We start from the raw sequence: 26,763 nt of genomic DNA, 5'->3' as shown, positions 1-26,763 counted from the left end.
GTTAGAATGCGAGTTTTGCTGAGAGTGTGCATTTGTGTTAGAATGTGAGGATTGGTGAGAGTTGGAATGTGAGGTTGGACGAGTGTTAGAATGTGAGGATTGGTGAGAGTGTGCATTTGTGTTAGAATGTGAGGATTGGTGAGAGTGTGCATTTGTGTTAGAATGTGAGGATTGGTGAGAGTTGGAATGTGAGGTTGGATGAGTGTTAGAATGTTTGGTTTGCTGAGAGTGTGCATTTGTGTTAGAATGTGAGGATTGGTGAGAGTTGGAATCTGAAGTAGGATGAGAGGTGGAATGTGAGGATTGGTGAGAGTGTGCATTTGTGTTAGAATGTGAGGATTGGTGAGAGTTGGAATGTGAGGTTGGCCGAGTGTTAGAATGTGAGGATTGGTGAGAGTGTGCATTTGTGCCAGAATGTGAGGACTGGTGAGAGTTGGAATGTGATGTTGGAGTGTTAGAATGTGATGTTGGATGAGAATGTGCATTTGTGTCAGAATGTGAGGATTGGTGAGAGTTAGAATGTGATATTGGATGAGAGTTAGAATGTGAGGTTTGCTGAGAGTGTGCATTTGTGTCAGAATGTGAAGATTGGTGAGAGTTGGAATGTGAGGATGGATGAGAGTTAGAATGTGATGTTGGATGAGAGTTAGAATGTGAATTTAGATGTGTGCCTGTGTTGGAATGTGAGGATGCATGAATGTTATAGTGTGAGGTTGGGTGTGTACTTGTGTTGGAACGTGAGGTTGGATCAAAGTTAGAATGTGAGATTGGGTGTGTCCCTGTGTCTGAATGTGAGGTTGGATGAGAGTTAGAATGTGAGATTGGATGTGTGCCTGTGTCTGAATGTGAGGTTGTGTGAGAGCTAGAATGGGAAGTTGGGTGTGTGCCTGTGTCTGAATGTGAGGTTGACTGAGAGTTAGAATGTAATGTTGGGTGTGTGTCTGTGTCTGAATGTGAGGTTGAGTGAGCTTTAGAATGTGAATTTGGGTGTGTGCCTGTGTGTACATGTGAGGTTGGATGAGAGTTAAAATGTGAGATTGGGTGTGTGCCTGTGTGTAAATGTGAGGTAATGTGAGAGTGAGAATCCAATGTTGGGTGTGTGTCTGTGTCTGAATGTGAGGTTACATGAGAGTTGGAATGTGAGTTTGGATGTGCACCTGTGTTGGAATGTGAGGTTGCGAGAGAGTTAGAATGTGAGTTTGAGTGTCTATTTGTGTCGGAGAGTGGGGTTATGTGAGAGTTAGAATTTGAGTTCGGATGTCTGCCTGTGTCAGAATGTGAGGTTATGTGAGAGCTGGAATGTGAGGTTGGATGTGTGCCTGTGTCTGAATGTGAGGTTGATTGAGAGTTGGAATGTGAGGTTGGGTGTGTGCCTGTGTCAGAATGTGAGGTTATGTGAGAGTTGGAATGTGAGGTTGGGTGTGTGCCTGTGTCTGAATTTGAAGTTGAGTGAGAGTTAGAATATGAGGTTATGTGAGAGTTGGATTGTGAGATTGGGTGTGTGTCTGAATGTGAGGTTACGTGAGAGTTGGAATGTGAGGTTGGGTGTGTGCCTGTGTCGGAATGTGAGATTATGTGAGAGTTGGAATGTGAGGATGAGCGTGTGCCTGTGTCGGAATGTGAGGTTGCATGAGAGTTGGAATGTGAGGTTGGGTGTGTGCCTGTGTTAGAATGTGAGGTTGCATGAGAGTTGGAATGTGAGGTTATGTGAGAGCTGGAATGTGAGGTTGGGTGTGTGCCTGTGTCTGAATGTGAGGTTATGTGAGAGTTGGAATGTGAGGTTGGGTGTGTGCCTGTGTCTGTATGTGAGGTTATGTGAGAGTTGGAATGTGAGGTTGGGTGTATGCCTGTGTCTGTATGTGAAGTTATGTGAGAGTTGGAATGTGAGGTTGGATGTGTGCCTGTGTCGGAATGTGAGGTTATGTGAGAGTTGGAACGTGAGGTTGGGTGTGTGCCTGTGTCAAAATGTGAGGTTATGTGAGAGTTGGAATGTGAGGTTGGGTGTGTGCCTGTGTTAGAATGTGAGGTTGAGTGAGAGTTAGAATGTGAGGTTGGGTGTGTGCCTGTGTCAGAATGTGAGGTTGAGTGAGAGTTGGAATGTGAGGTTATGTGAGAGTTGGAATGTGAGTTTGGGTGTGTGTTTGTGTCTGAATGTGAGGTTGAGTGAGAATGAGAACGTGAGTTTGGGTGTGTGTCTGTGTCTGAATGTGAGGTTGAATGAGAGTTAGAATGTGAGGTTGGGTGTGTACCTGTGTCGGAATGTGAGGTTATGAGAGAGTTGGAGTGTGAGGTTGGGTGTGTGCCTGTGTCGGAATGTGAGGTTATGTGAGAGTTGGAATGTGAGGTTGGGTGTGTGCCTGTGTCTGAATTTGAGGTTGAGTGAGAGTTAGAATATGAGGTTATGTGAGAGTTGGATTGTGAGATTGGGTGTGTGTCTGAATGTGAGGTTATGTGAGAGTTGGAATGTGAGGATGAGCGTGTGCCTGTGTCGGAATGTGAGGTTGCATGAGAGTTGGAATGTGAGGTTGGGTGTGTGCCTGTGTTAGAATGTGAGGTTGAGTGAGAGTTAGAATGTGAGGTTATGTGAGAGCTGGAATGTGAGGTTGGGTGTGTGCCTGTGTCTGAATGTGAGGTTATGTGAGAGTTGGAACGTGAGGTTGGGTGTGTGCCTGTGTCAAAATGTGAGGTTATGTGAGAGTTGGAATGTGAGGTTGGGTGTGTGCCTGTGTTAGAATGTGAGGTTGAGTGAGAGTTAGAATGTGAGGTTGGGTGTGTGCCTGTGTCGGAATGTGAGGCTGAGTGAGAGTTGGAATGTGGGGTTATGTGAGAGTTGGAATGTGAGTTTGGGTGTGTGCCTGTGTTGGAATGTGAGGTTATGTGAGAATTGGAATGTGAGTTTGGGTGTGTGTCTGTGTCTGAATGTGAGGTTGAGTGAGAGTTGGAATGTGAGGTTATGTGAGAGTTGGAATGTGAGTTTGGGTGTGTGTCTGTGTCTGAATGTGAGGTTGAGTGAGAGTTGGAATGTGAGGTTATGTGAGAATTGGAATGTGAGTTTGGGTGTGTGTCTGTGTCTGAATGTGAGGTTGAGTGAGAGTTGGAATGTGAGGTTATGTGAGAGTTGGAATGTGAGTTTGGGTGTGTGTCTGTGTCGGAATGTGAGGTTATGTGAGAGTTGGAATGTGATGTTGGGTGTGTGCCTGTGTCGGAATGTGAGGTTATGAGAGAGTTGGAATGTGAGGTTGGGTGTGTGCCTGTGTCGGAATGTGAGGTTATGAGAGAGTTGGAATGTGAGGTTGGGTGTGTGCCTGTGTCGGAATGTGAGGTTATGACAGAGTTGGAATGTGAGGTTGGGTGTGTGCCTGTGTCGGAATGTGAGATTATGTGAGAGTTGGAATGTGAGGTTGGGTGTGTGCCTGCGCCGGAATGTAAGATTATGTGAGAGTTGGAATATGAGGTTATGTGAGAAGGTGAGGTTTGGTGTGCATTTCTGTCAGAATGTGTGTTTGGTTGAACATGTGTGTCTGTGTGTGACAGATCGGGGTCTTTTGGGGTTGGTTGTGAAAATGCAAAGTCCTTTGGCTTGTGTGGTAAAAGGGAACCTCTTTGTTCCTCTGACGGGGACGATGCTGAGGGTTGAAGAATCTCTCCTGCAGCTGGATGTTTGTCAGACTGTCCCGCACCTCTGGGTACCAGAGGCACAGGGCCCACTAACAGTGTATCAGTGTGCACGGGGGGGCTGTGTTTAGCGGGGGGCTTTGCAGCTGGAGCGCCGGAGTCTGTTCCATCAGTTGCATGAAGATAGAGAATGTTAATGCAATGAGGAATGACCAGGAAAAGACATTAGCATAAGAGATGCTGCCTCAGATTGTTTATCCAGAGAAATCCTATGCTTTTTTAAACCCCCTTCGATTGTATACACACACACACACACACACACACACACACACACACACACACACACACACACACACACACACACACACACACACACACACACACGCGCATCTCTCAAAAGTGCAAACACACAGTAAAAGTGTGAATTCACGCTGCTGAAATCGTCTAAAGTCAAAAGATGCTTCAGAACCCTTTCAGTGCTGGAAAATATCTTGTGCAAAACAAACAAACAAACAAACAAACAATATGACAGTTAACGGGTGCAACTGTTATCAGGAAAAGCAAATAACAGCATTGCACTCTGTTTTACACTGACAATGCTGCTTACAAATGTGCGCATGCTTCTGCACACCTCTTTTGTTTTTACATTTGTAAAATGTGGTGTGTTATCTATTGTTTTTACAATATCAATGACCGTAAAGTAATGTGTCGTGGTGTCACGGACACAGTTCTCTCCAGTGGGAACGTCATGCAACTTTTATTTAACTTTGGTTACTTTGCCGGTTAAAGTGTGTTTATGTGCAGAAATAAAACATAATTATTCACAAATCTGAATTTCAATTTCAATGGTTTGGTTTTTCATTTAACAGCTGCCTGATTCAATGAAATTATTATAATATAATTAAGATTTCAATGTCGCAGTGGCTGTTCGAGGCCACAACACTTCCAGCTTCAGGCAACACTAGCAAATGGAGAAAACACAAATACAAAAAAAGAAAGAAAAAAGTGCATACATTAAACAACACTTAAAAACACAGAGGTTGCAAACATACCCCCCCCCCCCCCCCCGTGAACTTTAACTGGTGGACCATTGTGGCGCTCTGCTCTTGATTGCTGCCAGAGCTGAGTAAGTTTGCTCATTTACTTTATTGATGATGTTGTTCTTAAGCAAGATGAATTTTTGAATTTTATTATTTTATTACATGTGCCAAGGATGTAATAAAATAATTTGTGTTTATTTATTTATTTGTCTGTCTCTGTCTGTCTGTAAACAGGATTGCAGCAAAACTACTGCACAAATTTTTGATTTTTTTTTGTTTTTGTTTTTTGTTAACCACAGAGAGATATTAGACCAAGGAAGACTCCATTAAATTTTGAAAGTGATCCGGATTCTGGATCAGGTTTCACTTTATATAGGCTTTGAAGGATTACTGTTAGCAAAACTACTTCACGGATTCTCACAAAATTTCCACTATAGATACATTAGGCAATGGAAGATGTCATTCAGTTTGGGAGGTGATCTGGATTCTGGATCAAGTTTTACTTTATATATGCTTTGAAGGATTACATCAAAACTACTTCACAGATTCGCATCAAATTTGCACCACATTTATTGGGGCATAGAAGACTCCGCTGAATTTTGGAGGTGATCCAGATCCGGAGTGGTGGATGTCAGAAATCTCCGATTGCTGTTAGGGTTGCGTGCCAGGAACCGGTTCTTTTCGTGTATCCTTAAGAAATGATTTGATCCACCGACATCAGTAGCCTTTTTGCTTAACGATTCCCTTATTGGTCCTTCAGAGTGGCCGTTGTTTTTGGGGGTGTTTGTCAGGAAAATGATCATTTCTCTAAATTGATTACAAACCCTGCAGCGGGTCTGTATAATCAACCGTTTCTGCAGCGCGGCTTTGGTTTGAACCTTGAACCAATGAAGCAGTGTTTTGATATTCGATCTGCTGCTTCGTTGGTTCTTTGGTTTATTTTGCTTTATCTTAATTTTCCCCGCTAAAACCCTAAAGAGCATATGTCTGTGAGTAATATTTACCTTTTTATTGTTAAACCGACCTGTTATGGTCTTCTGAAACAGTTGACAGATGTGTTTTATAACTTAACCGATGCTAATGCGTTAGCATGTCTATGGCGTTTTTCAATGTTAAAGTTAGCATTAAGCTGAGCCATTATCAAGCCTCCCTCCCCAGTGCGCAAAGGATTCTGGGATACTCTAAAACCATGAATACTCATTATTTTATGTTTGCAAGTGTTTTCAATTTGCAAGACATTTTTTGATACAATGACCTATTGAATTGATACAGGTGTTTTTTTTTTCCCGGCTGCTTGTGTGTTTTTACATTTGTCTTAATTTGGATGTGTTGTGGCTTCTCAGCACCTGCACAATGGAATGTCTTCTAAAAGACAGTTCATGTTCCACGTACTGAACAACCTACGTCAGTCACACCTTCCTACTATGGTGTGCAGTGTGAAGCATAGTAAAGAATATATTGTTTATCAAGAAGACAGTGGGGAAAGCAGACATTGCAGAAGTGCTGTTCAGATACTGTAAACAAGGATCTGTCAGGTTTTAGTCTTGCAGAAGCGAGTAGGAGTTTGCTGTCCCCAGGGCCAGAGGCATTCAATTCTGTGCAGATTCAAAACAACATATCTTAATGTACGCTGAACTTATTTTATGAATCAAGGTCATTTTCACATACAGTCACTTTTAAACACATTGACCTCAATACTGCACCAAAAAGCCATCTGAATCAAAGAAAACATGCAACTTTTGACTTTTTGTCCCTGGTCCCATGATATTTATTTATTTTTTTTATGATAAAGTATGTAAATTTAACAATGCAAACATACAGTTGTGGTCAGATGTTTACATACACTCATAGTGTCAAAGTCATTTTGGGCTTTTAATGATGTAATTGTACTGTTCTTTTGCCAGGGTGGAATGATATACAGCATACATCATTAACGACATTAAAAACACGTGTATGTAAACCTCCAACCACAACTGTACTTTCTGACTTCCTCTGCAGATATTCCAAAAAATAAAATAAAAATCAGTTTCTAAATATATTAGAACATTTGTTGGACCTGCACTGAATACAGTACTATTCAGCTCAACAAACACATTTCTGCCATCATTCCCTGAAGAAAGATAAAAAGAATTACACATCATTATTTTCACCAATATATATTTGGTAACAGTGGCTAAAAGTAATGAAACTGGATAAAAGGAATGTAATTTCCTGTGGGATATGACTGGACCCCCAGAAGGAAAGTTTTTAATAATTTTCTGGAAGCTTAATGTACAGTGCACTCACCTCATCGGCAGGGTTAAAGTTATACCTTAGGATAGCTAAATTGTATTTGTAGAGCATTAATTCAAGACTGGCGATTGACTCATAAACAGCCACAACAGTGTGAAAGTTAGTCCAAGGTGTGTTTTAAAGCAGGTAGCTCAGATAAGGAGTTGAACAGTCAATGTGTAGACCAGGATTTGACACTTGGCCATGCTACCTGTCTGTGTACTTGGACAAGGCATTGCATTGTCTCAGTTGACTCCGCTGTAAATAGGTAACACACTTGGCTGGGAAAGTAACCTGTGACTGAATCTGGGAAAACCTGTCATGCCCGACCCTGATCTAGGCTTTAATCCTTATTTTGCCTCTTTCTTTAGTTCACCTCCATCTGCCCCAGCTTTGTTTCATTAGTTAGTTGTTTTCATCATGTTGTTTATTCTACGTTCCATTTTGCTTTGCCACTTTATTTCTTTGTTACTTCTATGCTTTTGCCATGGTTCCGTTCTAGTTTTATTCTGTCAGATGTGTTTTCATTTATTGTTCATTAGTTTTTCTTTTGTGTTAGCACTTATGCTTAAGTATCGGGTTTTGTTTTCTGTTAATTATTAGTCTTTGTTACGTTTTGTCATCTGTTGGCATATTTCAGTCATGTCAGGTCCAGTCTTGTTTTGTCTTTTTTTATTTTATTATTATTCTCTGATTAATTCGCTTGTTCATGCTCTGTCCTGGTTCCTGTTCATAGTTGTATTATAGTCTGTCTGATCCCTGTTCTCAGTTTTTTTTTTTTTGACATCATCCCATCTTATGTTCACTCCATGCCCTGCACCTGCCATCATGTCGCTCTCTCACTTTTATGCTGTCTGTGTTTGCCTTCACTTCCACTCTTGCACCAGCTCACGTGTCTTTGTCTATTACATCACTCCACTTTGCGCACTCCCTTCTTCACTATCTTGTCCCACCCATACTCTTTGTCCACCAGCCACGCCCCCTTTCTAGATCTTTCTCTTCGCGCGCACCTTGTTAACACCTGCTTATTTAATCTCCTCCCAGCCACCATAGGTTTGCCAGATTGTTGTCTTTGCACACTTTCCAGCGCCTTCTATAGTCCTGAGTTTTGTCTTGCCGTGTTCCGAATCCTGCTCTGTACTCCTTGACCATGCCTCTTGCCTCATCCCAGAAGTCTGTGTTTGCTTGTGCCTCTGAACCCTGCTCGTTTTTGACTGTGTCTCTGCCTAATCCTGTTGGTACTTCTGCTTCACTGACTGACCACGTGTATTGAACCAAGGCCTGGAATAAAGACCATGATTTCTCTTTCACCAAAGCCTAGTCTGAAGTCTGCTTTGTGGGTCCAAATGCTGTGGGTGCCGGGCAGGGACCCGCCCTGACAAAACCGGCTCTGGGTCTCAGGGAAGAAGAAAGTTCTATGCGGGCCCTGAGGCTCACTGGTGCCATTGCTTTTCTTCAGATGCCATAGTGTCAAGCATATGAGAATCTACGACTCTCCCTGGAGAGGATGCCAGTCTGATGCAGATTATTTCCCCAGACAAGACTAGTACCTATTTACAGCTGGGTGGACTGAGACAATGTTGATTAAGTGTCTTGTCCAAGGACACAGACAGCGTGAACAGCATTCAGACCCAGGTCTACATATTGGCAGACTAGTGCCTTATCCTGGTATTGCTGAATAGTACCAGGGCCTGCAGTGGATCTGGAAAGTATTCACAGTGCCTAAATAATTCCACATTTTATTATGTTACAGCCTTATTCCAAAATGGAGTAAATTCATTTTTCCCCTCAAAATTCTACTCACAACACCCCATAATGACAACATCAAAAGCATTATTTAAATTTTTGTAAATTTATTATAAATATAAAAAAACCCTAAGAAATCACACCCATTGCTCAATACTTTGTTGATGCACCTTTGACAGTAATTATAACCTTAAGTGCTCAAGTTCTTGAATATTATGCCACAAGCTTGTTGCACCTGTCTTTGGGCAATTATTCCCATTCCTCTGTGCAGCACCTCTCAAGCTTCATCAGGCTGGATAGGGAATTTTGGTGCACAGCCATTTTCAGATCTCTCCAGAGATGTTCAGATTCAGGTCTGGGCTCTGGCTGGCCCACTCAAGGACATTCACAGAGTTGTCCTGAAGCTACTCCTTTGATCTTGGCTGTGTGCTTAGGGTCATTGTCCCTCTGAAAGACAAACTGTCGCCCCAGTCTGAGGTAAGGAGCACTCTGGAGCAGGTTTTCCTCCAGGATGTCTTTGTATATTGCTACTTTCATCACATCTCAACATCTCAAGGATGATCAGTGGAAACAGGATGCACCTGACCAATTATGAGCTTCACGGCAAAGGCTGTGAATACTTACGAGGGTAGGCTGAAAAGTTCTAAGGCTCCCCATGAAGGAGTAATGCATTAACTGCATTATACTGAGCCTTAGAACTTTTCAGCCTACCCTCGTATGTACACGTGGTTTCTTAGTTTTTTTTTATTTTAATAAATTTGCAAAAATATCAAAAAACGTTTTTCACATTGCCATTATGGGGTATTGTGTGTAGAATTTTGATGAAAAAATGAATTTCATTCATTTTGGAATAAGGCTGTAACATTGTAAAATTATGTGAAATTGTTTTTCAAGAGGTAAAACATAACAGGTTAAGATATATTAATGAAGAACTGTCTACAACATCCAGTTAAAGTTCTGTGTTCATGTAATTTGATCCATGTTTAGTTTCACCATGTTTAAATATTTAAATAATTTCAGGCAATAGACTTATACATGACTTTTTTTTGTGTAAAGTCAACTTATTCAGAATAAGAGTTTAACAAAATCTGGATGATCAAAATCTCAGAGTCAAATATTTTGTGCTCAACACTTACACAAGTGTTAAATACCCTTGGTGTAAAATTTTGCATATTGTTGTCGTCGTTTCTGAGTCAGTCTTGTGAGTGTTGACTTTTTTGCTGCACAGGTGTAGTTTAAGTCTCTGAAATGCTACCCATCCATCCATCCATCCATCCATCCATCCATCCATCCATCCATCCATCCATCCATCCATCCATCCATCCATCCATCCATCCATCCATCCATCCATCCATCCATCCATCCATCCATCCATCCATCTTCTTCCGCTTCATCCGGGGTCGGGTCGCAGGGGGCAGCAGCTCAAGCAAAGCCGCCAAGACCTCCCGATCCACACACACCTCCCCCCAGCTCCTCCGGGGGAACCCCGAGGCGTTCCCAAGCCAACTGCAAGACGTAGTCCCTCCAGCATGTCCTGGGTCTTCCCCAGGGCCTCCTCCCAATGGGACATGCCCGGAACACCTCTCCAGCGAGGCATCCAGGGGGCATCCAAAAACATGCCCGAGCCACCTCAACGGGCTCCTTTCGATGTGGAGGAGCAGTGTCTCGACTCCGAGCTCCTCCCGAGTGACCAAGCTCCTCACCCGATCTCTAAGGGAGCGCCCAGCCACCCTGTGGAGGAAACTCATCTCGTCCGCTTGTACTCGTGATCTTGTTCTTTCGGTCATGAGCCAAATCTCATGACCATAGGTGAGGGTCGGAATGTAGATCGATCAGTAAATCGAGAGCTTTGCCCCCCTGCTCAGCTCTCTCTTCACCATGACGGTCCGATACAGCGACTGCATCACTGCAGATGCTGCACCAATCCGTCTGTCGATCTCGCGCTCCATCCGTCCCTCACTCATGAACAAGACCCCGAGATACTTAAACTCCTCCACTTGAGCCAAGGACACTCCACCAACCTGAAGAGGGCAAAGCACCTTTTTCCGGTCGAGAACCATGGCCTCGGATTTGGAGGTGCTGATTTTCATCCCGGACGCTTCACACTCGGCTGCAAACAGCTCCAGTGCACGCTTAAGGTCCTGATTTGATGAAGCCAACAGAACCACATCATCTGCAAACAGCAGAGACGAGATTCTGTGGTTCCCAAACCGGACCCCCTCTACACCCTGGCTGCGCCTAGAAATTCTGTCCATAAAGGGAATGAATGGAACCAATGACAAAGGGCAGCCCTGGTGGAGGCCGACGTGCACTGGAAACAGGCTTGACTTTCTACCCGCAATGCGAACCAAGCTCCTGCTGCTGTCGAACAGGGACCGGATAGCCCTTAACACAGGACTTCGGACCTCGTACTCCCGGAGCACCCCCTGCAGGGCACCTCGAGGGACATGCTCGAACGCCTTCTCCAGATCCACAAAACACATGTGGACTGGTTGGGCGAACTCCCATGAACCCTCAAGCACCCGATGGAGGGTGTAGAGCTGATCCAGTGTGCCGCGACCGGGACGAAAACCACACTGCTCCTCCTGAATCCGAGGTTCAACTATCGGTCGAATTCTCCTCTCCAGTACTCTGGAATAGACCTTACTGGGGAGGCTGAGGAGTGTGATCCCCCTGTAGTTGGAACACACCCTCCGGTCCCCCTTCTTAAACAGAGGGACCACCACCCCGGTCTGCCAATCCAGAGGCACTGTCCCCAACTGCAACGCGACGTTGCAGAGACGCGTCAACCAAGACAGTCCCACAACATCCAGAGGCTTAAGATACGCCGGACGGATTTCATCCACCCCAGGAGCCTTGCCACGAAGGAGCTTTCTGACCACCTCAGTGACTTCGCCCTGGGTAACGGGTGAGTCCGCCTCTGAGTCCGCAGTCTCTGAAATGCTATTAACAAGTAAATATTTTAACACTATTGAAACTGTAAATTTAAGTGGAACTGGTGAGAATGATTTTAGCACTGTGAGTTATATTAACACAGGATTTTATTGAAAATGTGTGAAACCTCCATATTAACAAGAAAAACAAAATATACAAAACATGGAATGGAATGAACCATGGCCAATTTGGATCAAACTTCAGAGAATGACTGAGGGTCAGCCAAAGGTAAAATTATATGATTTATTTATTTATTTATTTATTTTTTAGAAAAAATGGTTAAAATCAAAGTGACAGGCCAATGTCAAAATTTTGTTCCAATATTTTTAATGGCTAGTCCGAGGAACTGATTTCTCACACACCTATTTGCCTTGGGTGGCTTTGAAAGGTCAAGCTTTAAGTCATAATGGATTAACTCAAACGATTTGGAGTCCATGTTTGGAGTCAAACATGGCAGAAGGGTTGAGTGTTGGTTCAGGATAAAGTGGTTCAAATTTAGATAGAACTGAGCAATTTTCAAAACCACATGGAATAATTTATTATGGTAACACTGGATCACAAATAATTAAACTGCATGAATCATGTCAAACATATCAAGCATGGGTGCTGTTATTGAGTTATCGTAGTTTCCTCTGGAGATCTGAAATTGTCCGAAGTGTGAATAGGGTGTGCACATTCTCCTAGTGTATTTATTCCTTTATAAGTAACACTTTCCTTGTGAGAAAATTCTGTGTGACTTTTCCACCAGGTACGTAGTGTTTGTAGAATCCATCTGGCCCCAGGGAATTTGTAGGTCTTACATCATCAACAAAAGCAGGGTTTAATGTAGTGTCTAACTGCCGCTAATGCTATGCGCTAACCATTAGTCATCTAGGTCTCTCTACTGTAGGGCTGCAACAAATAAAGCTGATAAAATTGATAATTAAAGAAAAAAAACATCTTTATTATAGGTTAATTGGGTCATTGGTGCCATGTGCAGTAATTGTGTGGCTACAGGCCAAACCTTTTAAAACCATGGCAGCAAAATCGAAAATCTCTTCCCAGTTAGTCGGGCTATGATTCAGTTGGCCGTGTTTGAATTTATTAGCTGAGCCTTAGTTGATATGCACATGAAAGCTGAACTTGGGCTGATAATTATTTGATGTTATATTGACTTGTAAGTCAATAAAATTGTTATTGTTTTATGTTGGGTCATATATTTGCACAGTCAGGTCAGAGTGGGAGCTCTGTTTGTAGCAAATGATCTTCAGTGGAAAAGCCATCTTGTATAGTGGTCAAAGCATGGATGCTTTAGCACACAGGCTAATACCGATCAGCCTGATTCCAGGCAAAGGCTATCTGTCAACAATACTTGATTCTGGCTTCTGCAAAAAAAAAAAAGAAAAAAAAAAAAGAAAGAAAGCTGAATTCAAAGAGATACTGAAAGGAGGTTTAGTGAGGACTTCATGGTCTCTATGGATGGTAATGTTCACAGTATCAAAGTATTTAGGGGACTGGCCCCATCTAACAATCTGTAAATGATAAAGTGACTAGCCAGCGTCAGTATTATTATGCATTATTTTTTTAAAAAAAAGTAAAACAAACTTTGAACTGTAAAATTAAGCAATAACTCCGCCTCCTACTACTACTATTGCTACATCTACTATTAATTTAGTAATGATCATAGTAATAATAAACTGACCAATATGGAGTCTTGCATCACAAATTACATTTTGGCTTCACTGTGTGGCCTTCGATTCATTGATGAATAACAACTGCAAGATTTGGAGAATCGGGAATGTCAGTTCAGCTATACTAAAATAAGAAATGAGCATGACTCATTCCAAATATGATTAAATTAAGTACTTTTATTGATTTTTTTTCTTTTCTTTTCTTTTTTTTGTGTGAAATGGGGACTGATAATAAAATGGGGGTGAAATGTAATGAAATGGAGCAGACTGACCCAGTGGCTGAAGTTTCATCTCTTGAACACCAGATGGCGCACCTGCCCTGAGTACATTTACTGAGCACATCTCACAACAAAAAACAAACACCAAACAATTAAATAAAACTACATATTTGGAGTCATTCTGGGTCAGTGTGCTCCATTTTGTTGCATTTTACCCCCTTTTTGTGATTATTCATCCCCATTTCGCTCCATTTCATTAATTTTGTATTTTAGTATGGCCCATGTAAGTTAGCATGTAGCAGAAGGGTAACCGTCAATGTTAATGCTAAAGCCAATGCTTCAAAAAATGTTGACCTCCAGCTGATATTACAATGAAAACAGCCTATGCTAACCTTCTCCTCTTTACATTACACCATCAAACTTCATCACTTTCTGTATTTCAGCATTTGTCTATTTATTTGTTTCTGTACAATTGCTGCATTAGCTAAGACCTCAGGAGCTATTTGTCCTGATACACAAACGGCAGCCATATTTGTTTGGTGTCACAGCATTGTGCGAAATGTCACTTGCGAAAGAATTGTCAATGCTAAATTTATTGAACAACCCAGTAATATATGGTATGAGAGATTCACACTAGTATGAATAATTGTACAAACAAGAAGTTTGTAAGGAAGCAAATATAACAATGAAATAAAACACATACACAGTGACAGGTATTTCAAAAATTTAAACACTCTTCTCTTGATAAATAGTCATAATATTAATTTCAGTCAATTTTATTTCAGTTCTAAAATTTTTTAATATAATTTACACACACATTTTTTTTATACAAGTTTTTGTGTAACTAAAATTTCTTTAAGTGACTGGCTCTGTGGTTGGCATGAAACTGGACTCTGGTGCAGGACCAACAGACTGTCCCTCAGGCCATCAGACTGTACAACTCCTCACTCGAGGGGAGGAGGAGTAACAGGAAGACAGGGGACAGGAAGGAGAGGAACAGCAGTAGCCAGTAAACCAGTAGTGATCAGTATTTCTGGTATTTATATTGTATTTCAATTTTTCTAATTGTTTTTTATTTTTACTTTTGATAGTCGGTGTGCTTCTTACCCTTTGTGCTGCCATACAATGCTGCTAGAAACTCAATTTCCCTGAGGGAGTCATCCCAAGAGATTAATAAAATTGTAACTAATCTCATCTAATTTTTAAAACCATTGCAATAAAGAACTATTTATTTGCCTATTTCAGTATAGAAATAAGAAAGTCATATTGATAATCATATTTTTTATTTTCTAGTACTCTTCAAATTGATTATCAAAATCCTCATTAGTTGCAGCCCTACAAAGCTGGTATAATCACACTGCAAGCATGACTAACTAAAATTTTGCGCATCAAGTTTCCTATCAGTGACTTTGCCTTTTTCCTACCTGCATTTGGATCAAAAAGATGAGGTGATAGTGAGCTGAAATATGAGCGCCCAACACCAGAAACAGAGAGGCTGGAGTTGGCGGAGTCTATGTAAAAGAGAAGGGACAAGATGTTAATGTCATTTCCCACCGTGTAACAGCCCCACCGCTTTCCCCTTATCAGCCAATTCATGACATAATCGTCAGACATGTGCCGCTCTGTCCATGCAGACGGACTTACTAACTGCCCCACAAAACTCCCTCCTGCACAGACACGCGTGCACTAATGCATTTGCATGTAATGAGGTCATTTATCGCTTGTACTAATACAGGCCAAGAAATGATAACAATAATCCTTAATACCACCTGTCAGTCTTCGCATTCTCATCATTTATTACTCCAGTGCCAGACATTGATTTATCTCCTCGCTAATGAAGACAATGTGATTCAGGAGCAGTTAGAATTTGCCAGAACACCTAATGGCAGCCGACTGACTGACTGAGAGCGTGAATGTTGTTAATGTGTCACATGGTGTACCAGACATGATCTGTTCCATTGATCTGAGGCCAAGATTAATTTTTCATTAAAAAAAAAAAAAAAAAAAAAAATGCAGCAGGATGGAACCAGATGATGCATTTGGCCTATTTATTGTAAAGTGATGCAACCCCAGTGTGTGTGTATGTGCACGCATGCACATACTTAATCAGTGTTTATGCATGTGTGAATGTATTACTGATGAGTCGATGACAAAGGGGGTTACGTGAGGTCGTCGTGGTTGGATAGGTGGATGTATGACTGGCTTTTAGGATTTGATTTTGCTGACCTCCCCTCCCCTTCTCCAAAAACCCATCTGTCCAGCTGACCAATGGGCTGCAAGCGCTGAGGCTCAAACCCTCTCTCCAGTAGATTGTTAATCCTTATCTGGGCATCCAGTGACTTAACTGGGACACGGACGTGACAAAGGGTACAGCCACGGACACGCTGTCCAACCTGCAAGTCAGCTTTTAGGAATGTCCATCTTCTTATAGGCAATGCTGGAAAATTATAAATAAACAAATAACATTTACACAAACCATTTTCATTTGAACAATGTCCTGACCCATGTTAAGTTTTTCACTAAATTTTATTTCAGTTTTAGTCTTCTGACAGTTTTTAGTCTTATTTTAAACTTTTTAACACCACTAGTTTCAGACTAGTTTTGGCTTGCAATAACTCGTGTTAGTTTCGTCAAATTTTAGTGAAGGTTTTGTAGTATTTTTGTCCAATTTTCAGGATTTTTTTTTTTTCATTATAAATGACTTGTTGATTTGTGCTTGTTGTTTAGCCTAGAAGACCACAATGGGAATTAGTGTTCTATGCATTTTTTTTTTTGTCATAATCTGCAATTTACATCTATGTTTTTGTGTATTATATTGCCAAATAACATTCAATTTGATTTGATTCTTAAATTTTAATCAATCAATCAATCAATTAATCAACAACTTTATTAATCCCACAAGGGACAATTTCATTTGAGCCGCCCGTTTAAAAAAAATACACACACACACACGATAACATAATATATAAGAACAATAAAACTAATAAAAACAAATAAAACAGACTTAAGAAGTTAAAATGAATAGCAAGAATAAATAAATAAATAAAAAAACATGACAGACCTACGGAGCATTTAAAAGTCGAATCGCCAAAGGTATAAACGACTTTAAAAACCAGTTGGTTCTCCGCACTGGGGACGCATAACAGCGTCCTGAAGGAAGCAGAGAAAATTCTCCTAAAAGAACATGACCTGACAAGGACAAGATGATTTCAAAAAGAGTGTAAGTCTCTTTGTTTCACTCCTATAATCTTGAACAAATTTTAATTGCCCTGAGCAGCAAGAAATTGTCAGTTACAATTTATAGGTAGTTCTGAGAAATGTTTGATGACAACTCACTACACACCGGGAACAACTGGGGAATTAAGGACCTTGCCCAAGGGCCCTTAGTGATTTTCCAGTCAAGCTGGGGTTTGAACCGATGATCCTCTGGTCTCAAGCCCAACGTTTAACGACTAGACCATCATCTCCCCCACAAATATTTATTTATTACATGGAAGTATTTCTTTTAGTTCTCCCTGTCATTTTAGTCCTTGTAAAGTAGTTATTGACAAGCATTTTTCATTTTGGTTTACAACTAGAGCAACGTGCTCGCAGAGCGCAAACCTCCACCAACACTAGTTTCTAATTCCACAAATTTTTACTTTGGAAATATTTTTCAAGGTCAAAATCCTGTAAAAAGTGACTTTTCATATGCTAAAATATAATGCAAAATACAGATCAAAAGGGCTTTTCAATGTTAAAATCAAATATTCGCTAAATCCACAATATGGATCAGATGTGGATCAAACTTAGTCTGTTCATTGAGATGCAGGTTTGCACCTCATTGTCAGAAATGAGAGTGAGTGAAGCATTTTGATTGAGATATAATGCAAAAAGTACATCAAATGGACTTTTCAATAGTAAATTCAAATGTCCACAAAATCCACAATCTGGATCACATCCAGATCAAACTTTGTCAGGTGATAGTGAGTGCCAGTCTGCACCTCATCTACAAATATGAGAGTGATCGGGTCACGTTTGATTAAGATATAATGTAAAATATACATTAAATGGGGTTTTCAATGTTAAATTTAAATGTCCACAAAATCCACATTCTGGATCAGAGCCAGATCAAACTTTGTCAGGTGATAGTGAGTGCCAGTCTGCACCTCATCTTCAAATATGAGAGTGATCAGGTCACGTTTGTTTAAGATATAATGTAAAATATACATTAAATGGGGTTTTCAATGTTAAATTTAAATGGCCACAAAATCTGTAATCTGGATCATATCCGGATCAAACTTTGTCAGTTGATATAGGATACTATCCTACATAAGGCTTTCAGATATGAAAGAAATTTGATCTTTTTTGACAGAGTTAGGAATTTTGGAAAATTGGTTCAATGTTAAAGATAGGGATTTTTCCAATTTTCCAAGATTTTTCCTGACTTTGACATTTGACCTACGACCTTGAAAATTTAATCATGTCTTGCTTATCAGGACATGTATCTTCAGTAAAAATTTAATGATGTATGAAAAATTGTGGGTTCCAGGCTGTTCACAAACAAACAAACCAACAAACAACCAAACAAACAGAGGTGAAAACATAACCTCCTCCAACTTCGTTGGTGGAGGTAAAAAGAAAACAACTATAACAAGAATAATAATAAACCTGTACTGAAAGAAAGAAAGAATGAATGCTGGTCATACCTGCACCCAACCCACCCACTATGAAAGCCACCTACCAGTCTACAAATACATGCATTACTCGAATCCCCGAGCCAAAATAAACTTATTAGCCTTGGTATTTATGAGATCGTGCCATCTGGTCTTACCCACGCTCCACCTCTTTATCCATATATGGGTTGGCTGGGAGTTATATTTTTACTTTCAGTTTTTAAAATTGTTTTATATATTTTCAATAAGATTTAAAATTGTATTTAAAGAAAATTCACTTTTAAAAAGCAAATTTTAAAAAAGTTCAGTAAACACAAAAAGATTTTTTGAAAGTCGACACGTAATTGTGTTAAACGATCCCGATTTTATTTTTGGCTGAAATAATGATGATTGTCATTTGTGCTACGATCAGTCTATTAGAATGTAGCTGTGATTAAAATAAATAAAGATGTTCATGTGAAGACTGATGGTATTCAAAATGGAAAATGATGAAGTATGATTTGATTCATAATGTCACAGGCAAACGTGACAAAACCTGGAGGGTTTGAGGTTCGGATAAGTCAGTATAAAATCCCCTGAAACATCATAACATATGTTTGTATGTGTCTACGAACAAACAGCACTGGGGTTCGCTCTGTGAGACCACAACCGATAAGACCTCTGATCCCCAGAGGAAAAGGTTGGGATGAGGATGATTTATGGCTTTCAGTGAACAGCACCATATGCTGCACATAGATTTACACACATTTGCTTGTGGTGTGTTCACATCAGGTTCAGGTTCACAACGCACACACGTCTCTGGACCTGTGATAAAAATTGGAATCCTACAACCCTACAATGTTGTCATCTTCTATGGTGTTTCACAAGTGTGGCTGAGTAGCTCTCATGCAATTATTTTGTGCATTTAATTCAGAATATTTATATTTTATTATCCTGCGTGCTGACGAAGCAGTGAAGCAGGGTGTTGTAATCTGTCCTGTGTGTGTTTCTGTCTGTGAACAACATAACTAAAAAACGGCTGGACAGATTTTCACCAAAGTTGGTGTGAATATTACTTGGACAGATTTCTCAAGATGACTATCTTTAGGGGAGGATCAGACAAGGGTCAAGGTCAAGGTCAACAAGAAAATTGTGCAAAAAACACATTTTCTGCTATATCGTCACAACCAGTAGGGCTAGAGGGATGATCTAAAGCTTAAATTGCTAATCAAAATATGTCTAATTGATTTGTAACATGAAATAAAGGACATGGCTATACTTCAGCGTGCAGCGTGCGCAGGTTTTGCATTAGCCCTCTGATAGCTTTCATTCAAGAAATGTGCTGTCAATGCATCTGCCAAAAAAAAGGCTGCATTTGTATTGTTTTAATTTAACCAGTTATAGATTTTGATGATTGTTTGATGGTCAAATGGAAGAACACCTTTGGTAAAAGTACGTGACCTTTGTGCCCTTGATGTCAGGTTTTAAAGGCCCCCCCCCCTTTCTGTCAAGCTGTTTTAAATCTCAGTGAATTCTTTGAGTTACCTACTGATGTCAGCCAAACAACAAATAAAAGTGCTGCGCTGTTCAGCAAACGCTCTTAATGGATTTCCTTTGAAAATAAATAAATAATAAATAAATGAATAAAAGTCTGACGACATCACAGCGGTGCTGAAAATCCCAGCTCCTCCCACATCCTAAGTGCTTGTCTGCTGGAATATGAGCGGCCTGCTGCCGGGCCGGGCCGGAACAGCGGGTTTAAATTTAGCACAAGGGCGCAGAGGGGTTTGAGGAACACTTTACTGTATATTCAAGCAGCTGACAGATTCTGTTGACATCCATCCTGGGCTGCTTTAAGGCAGTCGTTCGTAACAAATAATGTCTGAATGTCCACATACAGCAGTTTGATGCCTGTGCTGTCAAACACACATCTGACGCTCACATCCCAGGGATCCGCACAGTCTCAAAAACATCACAGTACGACGTCAAGTAACCTGATGCAAGATGAATTAAAGGGGTCGTATTGTTTGAATTCTTTTTTCTTTTCCCATAAATCTACCTTTTGTATGCTTATGTTTGGTCATGTCATGTTAAACATCTTCAAAGCTCCATTATTCCATCACCAAACTTTACGAATAGTGCAGCAGATAACTGAAACAATCTTTGAAATGGAGATACAAGCACCAAATTTGGTACAAATACTCCTTAAACATTACTGTTTTGAAAAAGAAGACATTCACTTGATTTTTTAATAGTTAGCCAAGTAGGGGTCAATGAAGAATCAGACAGGGGGCTAAATTTACAAATGCTCCAATCGTGTTGAAAAGTATACCACATTATTCATCTGATCATAAAGATTCCAAAAAGGTATAGTTTGGACTGTCTATGACTAAATGTTTGAAGTTATGGGGTAAAAACAGCAAAAAGAAAAAAAAGTGACAAAGGTCAATTTCATTTTGTATAGTGGGCCAAAGTTAAAGTTGCTCCAATTCTGGGAAAAAGTGATGCAGATTATTGGTTGAGTTAATCGGGTTTTAAAAAGGAATAGCTTGCACCATGTGTTGTACTTAATTATAATGTTATAGGGTCATATGCCATAGAATCCAATGCATGTAGACATTGTTTGACCTTTACTTTGGACAGTATACATTCAACAAAGCCAACCTATTCAATTTATTAATCCTGTTAGCTCAGCCATAATTTGCATCACTTTTGCATCACCAAATAACTGTTACCAGTTATTTTTGTAATCTAGACATCCTAAACTCTCTATTGATACCAAATTCATAGTTAGTTTGGGATGGAGAGGTTGGTGACGATGTGCTACAACCAACAAAATATTAGACTTGGTTTTAGAGTTCCGTCACATATGTCACTGAAATCATTATCTGAGCCCACCAAGCCACCCTGCTCTGTGTGACACACCTGCATGGTGGCCTACAGATGGAGAGATGGGATTGGGCTTAAAAATAGGAATTTTAAGATTCACCACCTCAGTTGTCAACTGTGTATTTATTTCTTCAAACCTGAAAACATATATGATGTGACCCCTTTAATGCATAGAGCCGTGGTCACAGCGCTGCTCCTGGAGATGGTGATCTCCATGTGCAGGGTTGGTGACCCCTGATATAGACACAAACTACTTTCCTGTATCTGTATTTTCTCATCAACTCAGGCTAATCTACTATTTTTCACCTTCCTGAGCAACTCCCAAGGGTTTTTGGGTAACAGCCAAAGACCATGAGGTGCTTTCTGCTTCTCCCACTGGTTTGCTTTTGGCTCCATCCTGTGATGACACCTCAGCTCCATCTTTACCCTCGGTTTCTCCTTCATTTTCACCTTTAGTTTCACTTTTAGGATCTCTGTCAGCATCATTCTTTGATTTCCCTTTTGTGTCAGGAGCAGTAAAGGTCTTAGATGCAGCTGATGTGGTTAGTCAGCAAGGGAAGAGCAACGCTGGAGCAGTGTGATGCTGAACTATTCTTAATCAAAAATTATATATTTATTCAAAGACTTCTTTTAGAATAACAGCACTAGGGATATAATAAAGTGGAATAAAGTGATGCAAATTATTGGTTGAACTAATAGGATTAATAAATGGAATAGTTTTTGTGTGTGTTGAATGTTTGATCTCCAAAAAAAGGTCAAACAAGGTTGACATCCACTGGATTCTATGACATATGTTACCCTGTAATGTCATAACTAAGCATGACAGATGGTTCAAAGTGGATGGTGTTTGATTAGTTATTTCAACTTTCAACTGAATTAATGCCACAAGACTTCTCTAGTTAAGTTGAAATAACTTAAAAAAAAAATCTATGCAAATTGTTACATCACCTTTTGTCCTTGAGACAGCTGTTCATTTTTGTGTTCAAGGGTAAGATGATTTTGTGATTTTAAAATGAATTCATTTATTTAAGTCAGACGTGTTTTAAATCAGGTTAATGTTTGACAGGGACACATGTATTGTCAATAATTTTGTAATTAAGTTTTTAATCACAATGTTAGCTGTTAAATCTTACAACGTCTCACATTTTGTTTTTGTGATACAGTCACAAAATGTGTCACATTTCATGACATAAATTTATATTACTATTTTTAACCCTAAATTTAACCCTAATCCCAATCCTAACAATACCCCCCCCCCCCCCCCCCCCCCCCCCGCTACTGTGTCACTCCAAGTTTCATGATCCAATCACAAAATAATTTTGTGATACCATCATGAAATGTAACACATTTTGTGAAGGTATCAATGGAGGAATAGATTAAAACCCTTTTCATGACACCATCATGAACTTGGCATGCGATCGGGTTGGTTAAATCATTACCTAAGGGTAATCCAGAAGTCAGTCTGGATTTTTTGTTATCATATGTATAAATTTAGATCAGTGTCAGTAATTGGTGTGATTGTTAAATACAACTCAACAGTTATCTAAGTCTGGGTCTGTTAGTGAAGCTTAGGGCTAGTGGTCGGCAAATCACCTTAGTATTTCTTCTGCTTTCCTGTTGCTTAACGCTGAGAATTATACCTTAAGTGTAGTTTTCTGGCTGACTGATTCTTTTTTTTTCTCTCTGTCTGAGATGCGGCTGGATCCACCATGGATGGATGGTTTCTGTAACAGACGCAGAACAGACTCTGCTACAGGAACAAATCCAACGAGTAGCTCGATAAGCCCTCCCCCCCCCCCGAACATATGTTCTCTGTATTGTTAACCTATTTGGTAGCATGGCCCAAGCAGTGGGTCACCCCTTTGAGTCTGGTCTGCTTGAGGTTTCTTCCTGAAATCATCAGAGGGACTTTTCCTTACCACTGTCACCTGTGTGCTTGCTCTAGGGTTGTAAGGTTAGACCTTACCTGTGTGAAGCGGCTTGAGGCAGCTTTGTTGTGATTTGGCGCAATATAAACTAAATACAATAAATAAATAACTAAGCTCCTCAGCTACACCGCTACTGTGGAAACGTGAATCCATTTCCAGTCACCTAGCAGACCTTTAAAACCTTCACTGCTTAAAATCCTTAATGTTATCTTTGGTAGTAGTACACACTCCTTCATAGTGAGCAGCCATAATGAGCTCAAACGCTGTCAATCATCAACAAGCTCCATGGAATACAAAGAAGAGAAGGCACTAGAAGAAGACAACTAGACAAGCAAACAAAAATCTACACACAAAGTACAAGGAGTGAAGCTGCATGCTTTAAAACAAGTCCCTTTGCATATCTGAAGTAAACTGAACTGGCGAGCATTGAATGGCGTAGTGGCCATCAGCTCTGTCAACACATCTTTTCTGAAATGGACTGCAGATGGATCAGCGCGAGACTCGTGTTTAATAAAGTCGATTCAGATGAGTCCAAATATGCTTTGATCAGAACCAGTACTGATTTTTTGCGATCACATCGGGAGCTCAGTGTGCTCGCTAAACAGCACAGTTGCTTCAAATTGTGGCAGGAGGCCCTTAAAATGAAGTCTTCTGCAGTGGAGTCCAATTGCTCAGTCTCTTCATGCATCAGCTTTTTACTTTTGGACCGTGTGGAGAAAGGCCCGGCGCTGTCAGGGTTGATGTTGCCACTTTGCCGATCGTTTCTGTCTAACAGCTCGGAGGCTGAGAGCCTCTCCGCAGAGAGAATCCCTAATCAAATTCCCTTTTATTCCTGTCTCCCCGAGCCTCTTGCTCGGAATCACACTGCATTACAACACGCCAACACATGACCACATCCTCCTTCTCTTCTCTTTGCCTTTGTGCTGCTCTGTCTCTTTTCTCTCTCTCTCTCTCTCTCTGCTCCCTATTGCTCCATCACCCATTCTCACCCAACCCTATCAATTCCTCTCATCCTCCCTTTCCTCGATCCATCAACGGCACTGTCTTTAGTCAAAATAAGAAAAGCACGAGCTGTGGAAGAATTCCGCCTCGCACAGGTTAGTGTGATGTGCCGTGATGAAAAGACACGGCGACGGAGAGGCCTATTAATAATGAAGCGCGGAGGTCCCAGGCTGCAGCACGGAGAGAGGCGATGCAGGAAAGAGAAATGACTGGCTGGAGAGCCAGTGGAACATCACAGGGATGAGTTGGGGGGGTGACATACAGACCATACAGGAGGCGAGCTTTGAGGGTTACAACATAAATTTAAAAAACAATGCAGAGACACAAGACAACGAGAGACAGAAGAACAGCAAGTCTGCTGCTTTGCTTTGCATTATTACTTACTCGACCCGGAGGGCGACCCAGCAATCGTACCTGAAAGAGAAGAAGAAAGAAGAGATGAAACCTTGTTTATGCATTCAATTTGCCTAAAGACGTGACTCTCCTTCATTCGTCAGACTCAGCTGGCAGAGAGCGCTTAAGTACTGTTGTGCAAAAATAAAGGCGTGTAGACCTTTTGCAGCACCGCAGTAATTTCTTTCTTACAGATGCTCATATTCAGACGTCCTCATCGTGCGCGCGCGCCACCGCTTTGCTTTCCTTTGCCACCTATTTTGCACATGTAGCCTGGAGTACGTGATACGGTCTGTTTCCTGGGGTAATCTTGTGCAGCATTTCAGCCGCGCAACTCGGAAACGCTTCACTTTTTGAAATTCATTTATGCTGTTTCGGATTTCAAAAGGAGGATGTCAGATGCTGAAAGTGCCACTGCTATTAGAACCAAAGCATGTTGATTTAAAGACTGACTGCAGACCTCATCTGCATTAAATGTGCAGGTGTGTGTGTGTGTGTGTGTGCGCGCACATGGCGCAGGTGTGTGATTGTTTAAAAGCAGGAAATGAGTTGGCCTAGATTATTATTTTATCATAGCTAGCTCCCTCCAAAAGCTGGATACACTCTCTAAGAGACGTTCCACCGCCATCGTTACTCGGATATGTTTTCAACAACGAGGAGGGAGCACAAATTCTCTTTTCTTAGCACAGCATTCAACTCGCTTCTTCTGGATCCCAGAATGGTCAACAAATCTGTACATACTCTGTTCAGATACATGCACCGGCCACTTCATTTGGTGCACCGTGCCAGCACTGGGTTGGACCTGCTTCAGAGGTGCTCCAAAGCTGCCTTGATTCTTTGTTGCACAGATTCAGCAAGATGTTACAAAAGGTGAAATGTTGATACAAGGCCAAACACTCACCCTATCTTTGTAGCTAGAAAACATTATTTCCCCCCCAGTTTTACTGATTTTGCTGAGTCTGTGTCTTTGCTGACCTTGACTACCTGGTGTGGTCTTCTGCTGCTGTAGCAAATCCACTTCAGTGTTCAACATACTGTGCATTGAGAGATGTCCCTTAGATGTAACAAGTGGTTGTTTGAGTTTCTGTTGCTTTTCTATCAGCTTGAACCAGTCCCACCATTCTTCTCTAACCTCTGCCATCCATCCTGTCCTATCCAGGCCCTGATGCCCATTGGTGCTTATCTCCAGATTGAATATCATGAAGCGGATGAATAAATGAATGGGCTGCATTTATATAGCGCTTTTCCATCTGCATCAGATGCTCAAAGCGATTTACAATTATGCCTCACCTATTCACACACCGATGTCAGGCTGCTGCCATACAAGGCGCCCACTACACACCGGGAGCAACTTGGGGATTAAGGACCTTGCCCAAGGGCTCTTAGTGATTTTCCAGTCAGGCTGGGGTTGGAATCGAGGATCCTCTGGTCTCAAGCCCAACGCTTAACCACTAGACCATCACCTCCCCAGAGCCTACAATGAAAGCCTACGATGTCTGCTGGATGGGATACCACTATGATACAAGTTACTTTGCCGGCCAAGTCGAGTGGACTGGAGCAAAGTAGTTTGCGGTAAGGGTCTTGTCTACAGGTACAGGCAAGTAGCGTGATTAGGAATTGAACCCAAGTGTAAATATTGATTGCCCAACTCATGTCCATGTCCACCTCCTCTGAACCATATTCAAAACATATTCTGAACAATATTCAAAGTCACTTAAATCCCCTTTCTTCTCCATTCTGATGCTTAGGTTGAAGTTCAACATATCCTCTTGACCACTGCGCCGATGTTTGCTTTAATGAGCAGTTCATTTGGCAGACTAATGAAGTAGTCAACGAGTGCATGTTTTCTACACTGAAAAAAGAATCAACTTTAAAAAAGCATTAAAATTGGCAAAACCTGAATGAATTAAGTTGTTTGAACTTACGTTTGTAAGTTACAGTTGATCTAGAGTTGATCTAATTTACAAACTTAAGTTCAAACAACTTAATTCATTCAGGTTTTACCAATTGTAATGCTTTTTAAAGTTGGTTCAACTGTTCTCTTTTTTCAGTGTATAGAAATTGATTGATATAAGCTTGGGGTGGATACAGGATGTTTGTGTGTAAACACTTTGATGTCAGACGTTGAAAGTGCCAAAGGTGCTAACAGTGACTCGATGGAATCTTAAAAATCCATCCTGGCTGCAACTGGAATAAATTTGTATTTAACCATCACGTGTGATTCCCATTTGAGGTCATATACTGTGATATACACCGGGGATTAGAGAAGTTTAGATTATAGTTCTTCCTGTTTTTAAATTGTATAAATCATGGATGATTGAGGGACACTTTACTCCTCGGTTGAGTTGTTTTGTACGTAAGCGTATTGTATTCACTGGATCTGATCTCGTAATTACAAGAAAAGATCTTGTAATTACGAGGAG

The 26,763-nt window shown here is 40.9% G+C and overlaps 1 protein-coding gene across 2 annotated transcripts in view; it reads right to left on the bottom strand.

Annotated features, from left to right (window-relative positions):
* The window catches only part of LOC117529417 (netrin-G2), a 177,640-nt gene that overhangs the window by 28,799 nt on the left and 122,078 nt on the right, over window positions 1-26,763 (bottom strand). For both annotated transcript variants that reach the window (XM_034192193.1, XM_034192192.1), the window contains one exon: window positions 24,332-24,361. In XM_034192193.1, the coding sequence (XP_034048084.1) occupies window positions 24,332-24,361 (30 nt within the window). The remainder of the gene's footprint in view (window positions 1-24,331; window positions 24,362-26,763) is intronic.

Source organism: Thalassophryne amazonica, chromosome 17 (assembly GCF_902500255.1).
Source record: "Thalassophryne amazonica chromosome 17, fThaAma1.1, whole genome shotgun sequence".
Taxonomy (NCBI): domain Eukaryota; kingdom Metazoa; phylum Chordata; class Actinopteri; order Batrachoidiformes; family Batrachoididae; genus Thalassophryne; species Thalassophryne amazonica.
The sequence above is the reverse complement of the archived record's forward strand: the minus strand, read 5'-3'. Positions and strand labels throughout refer to the sequence as shown.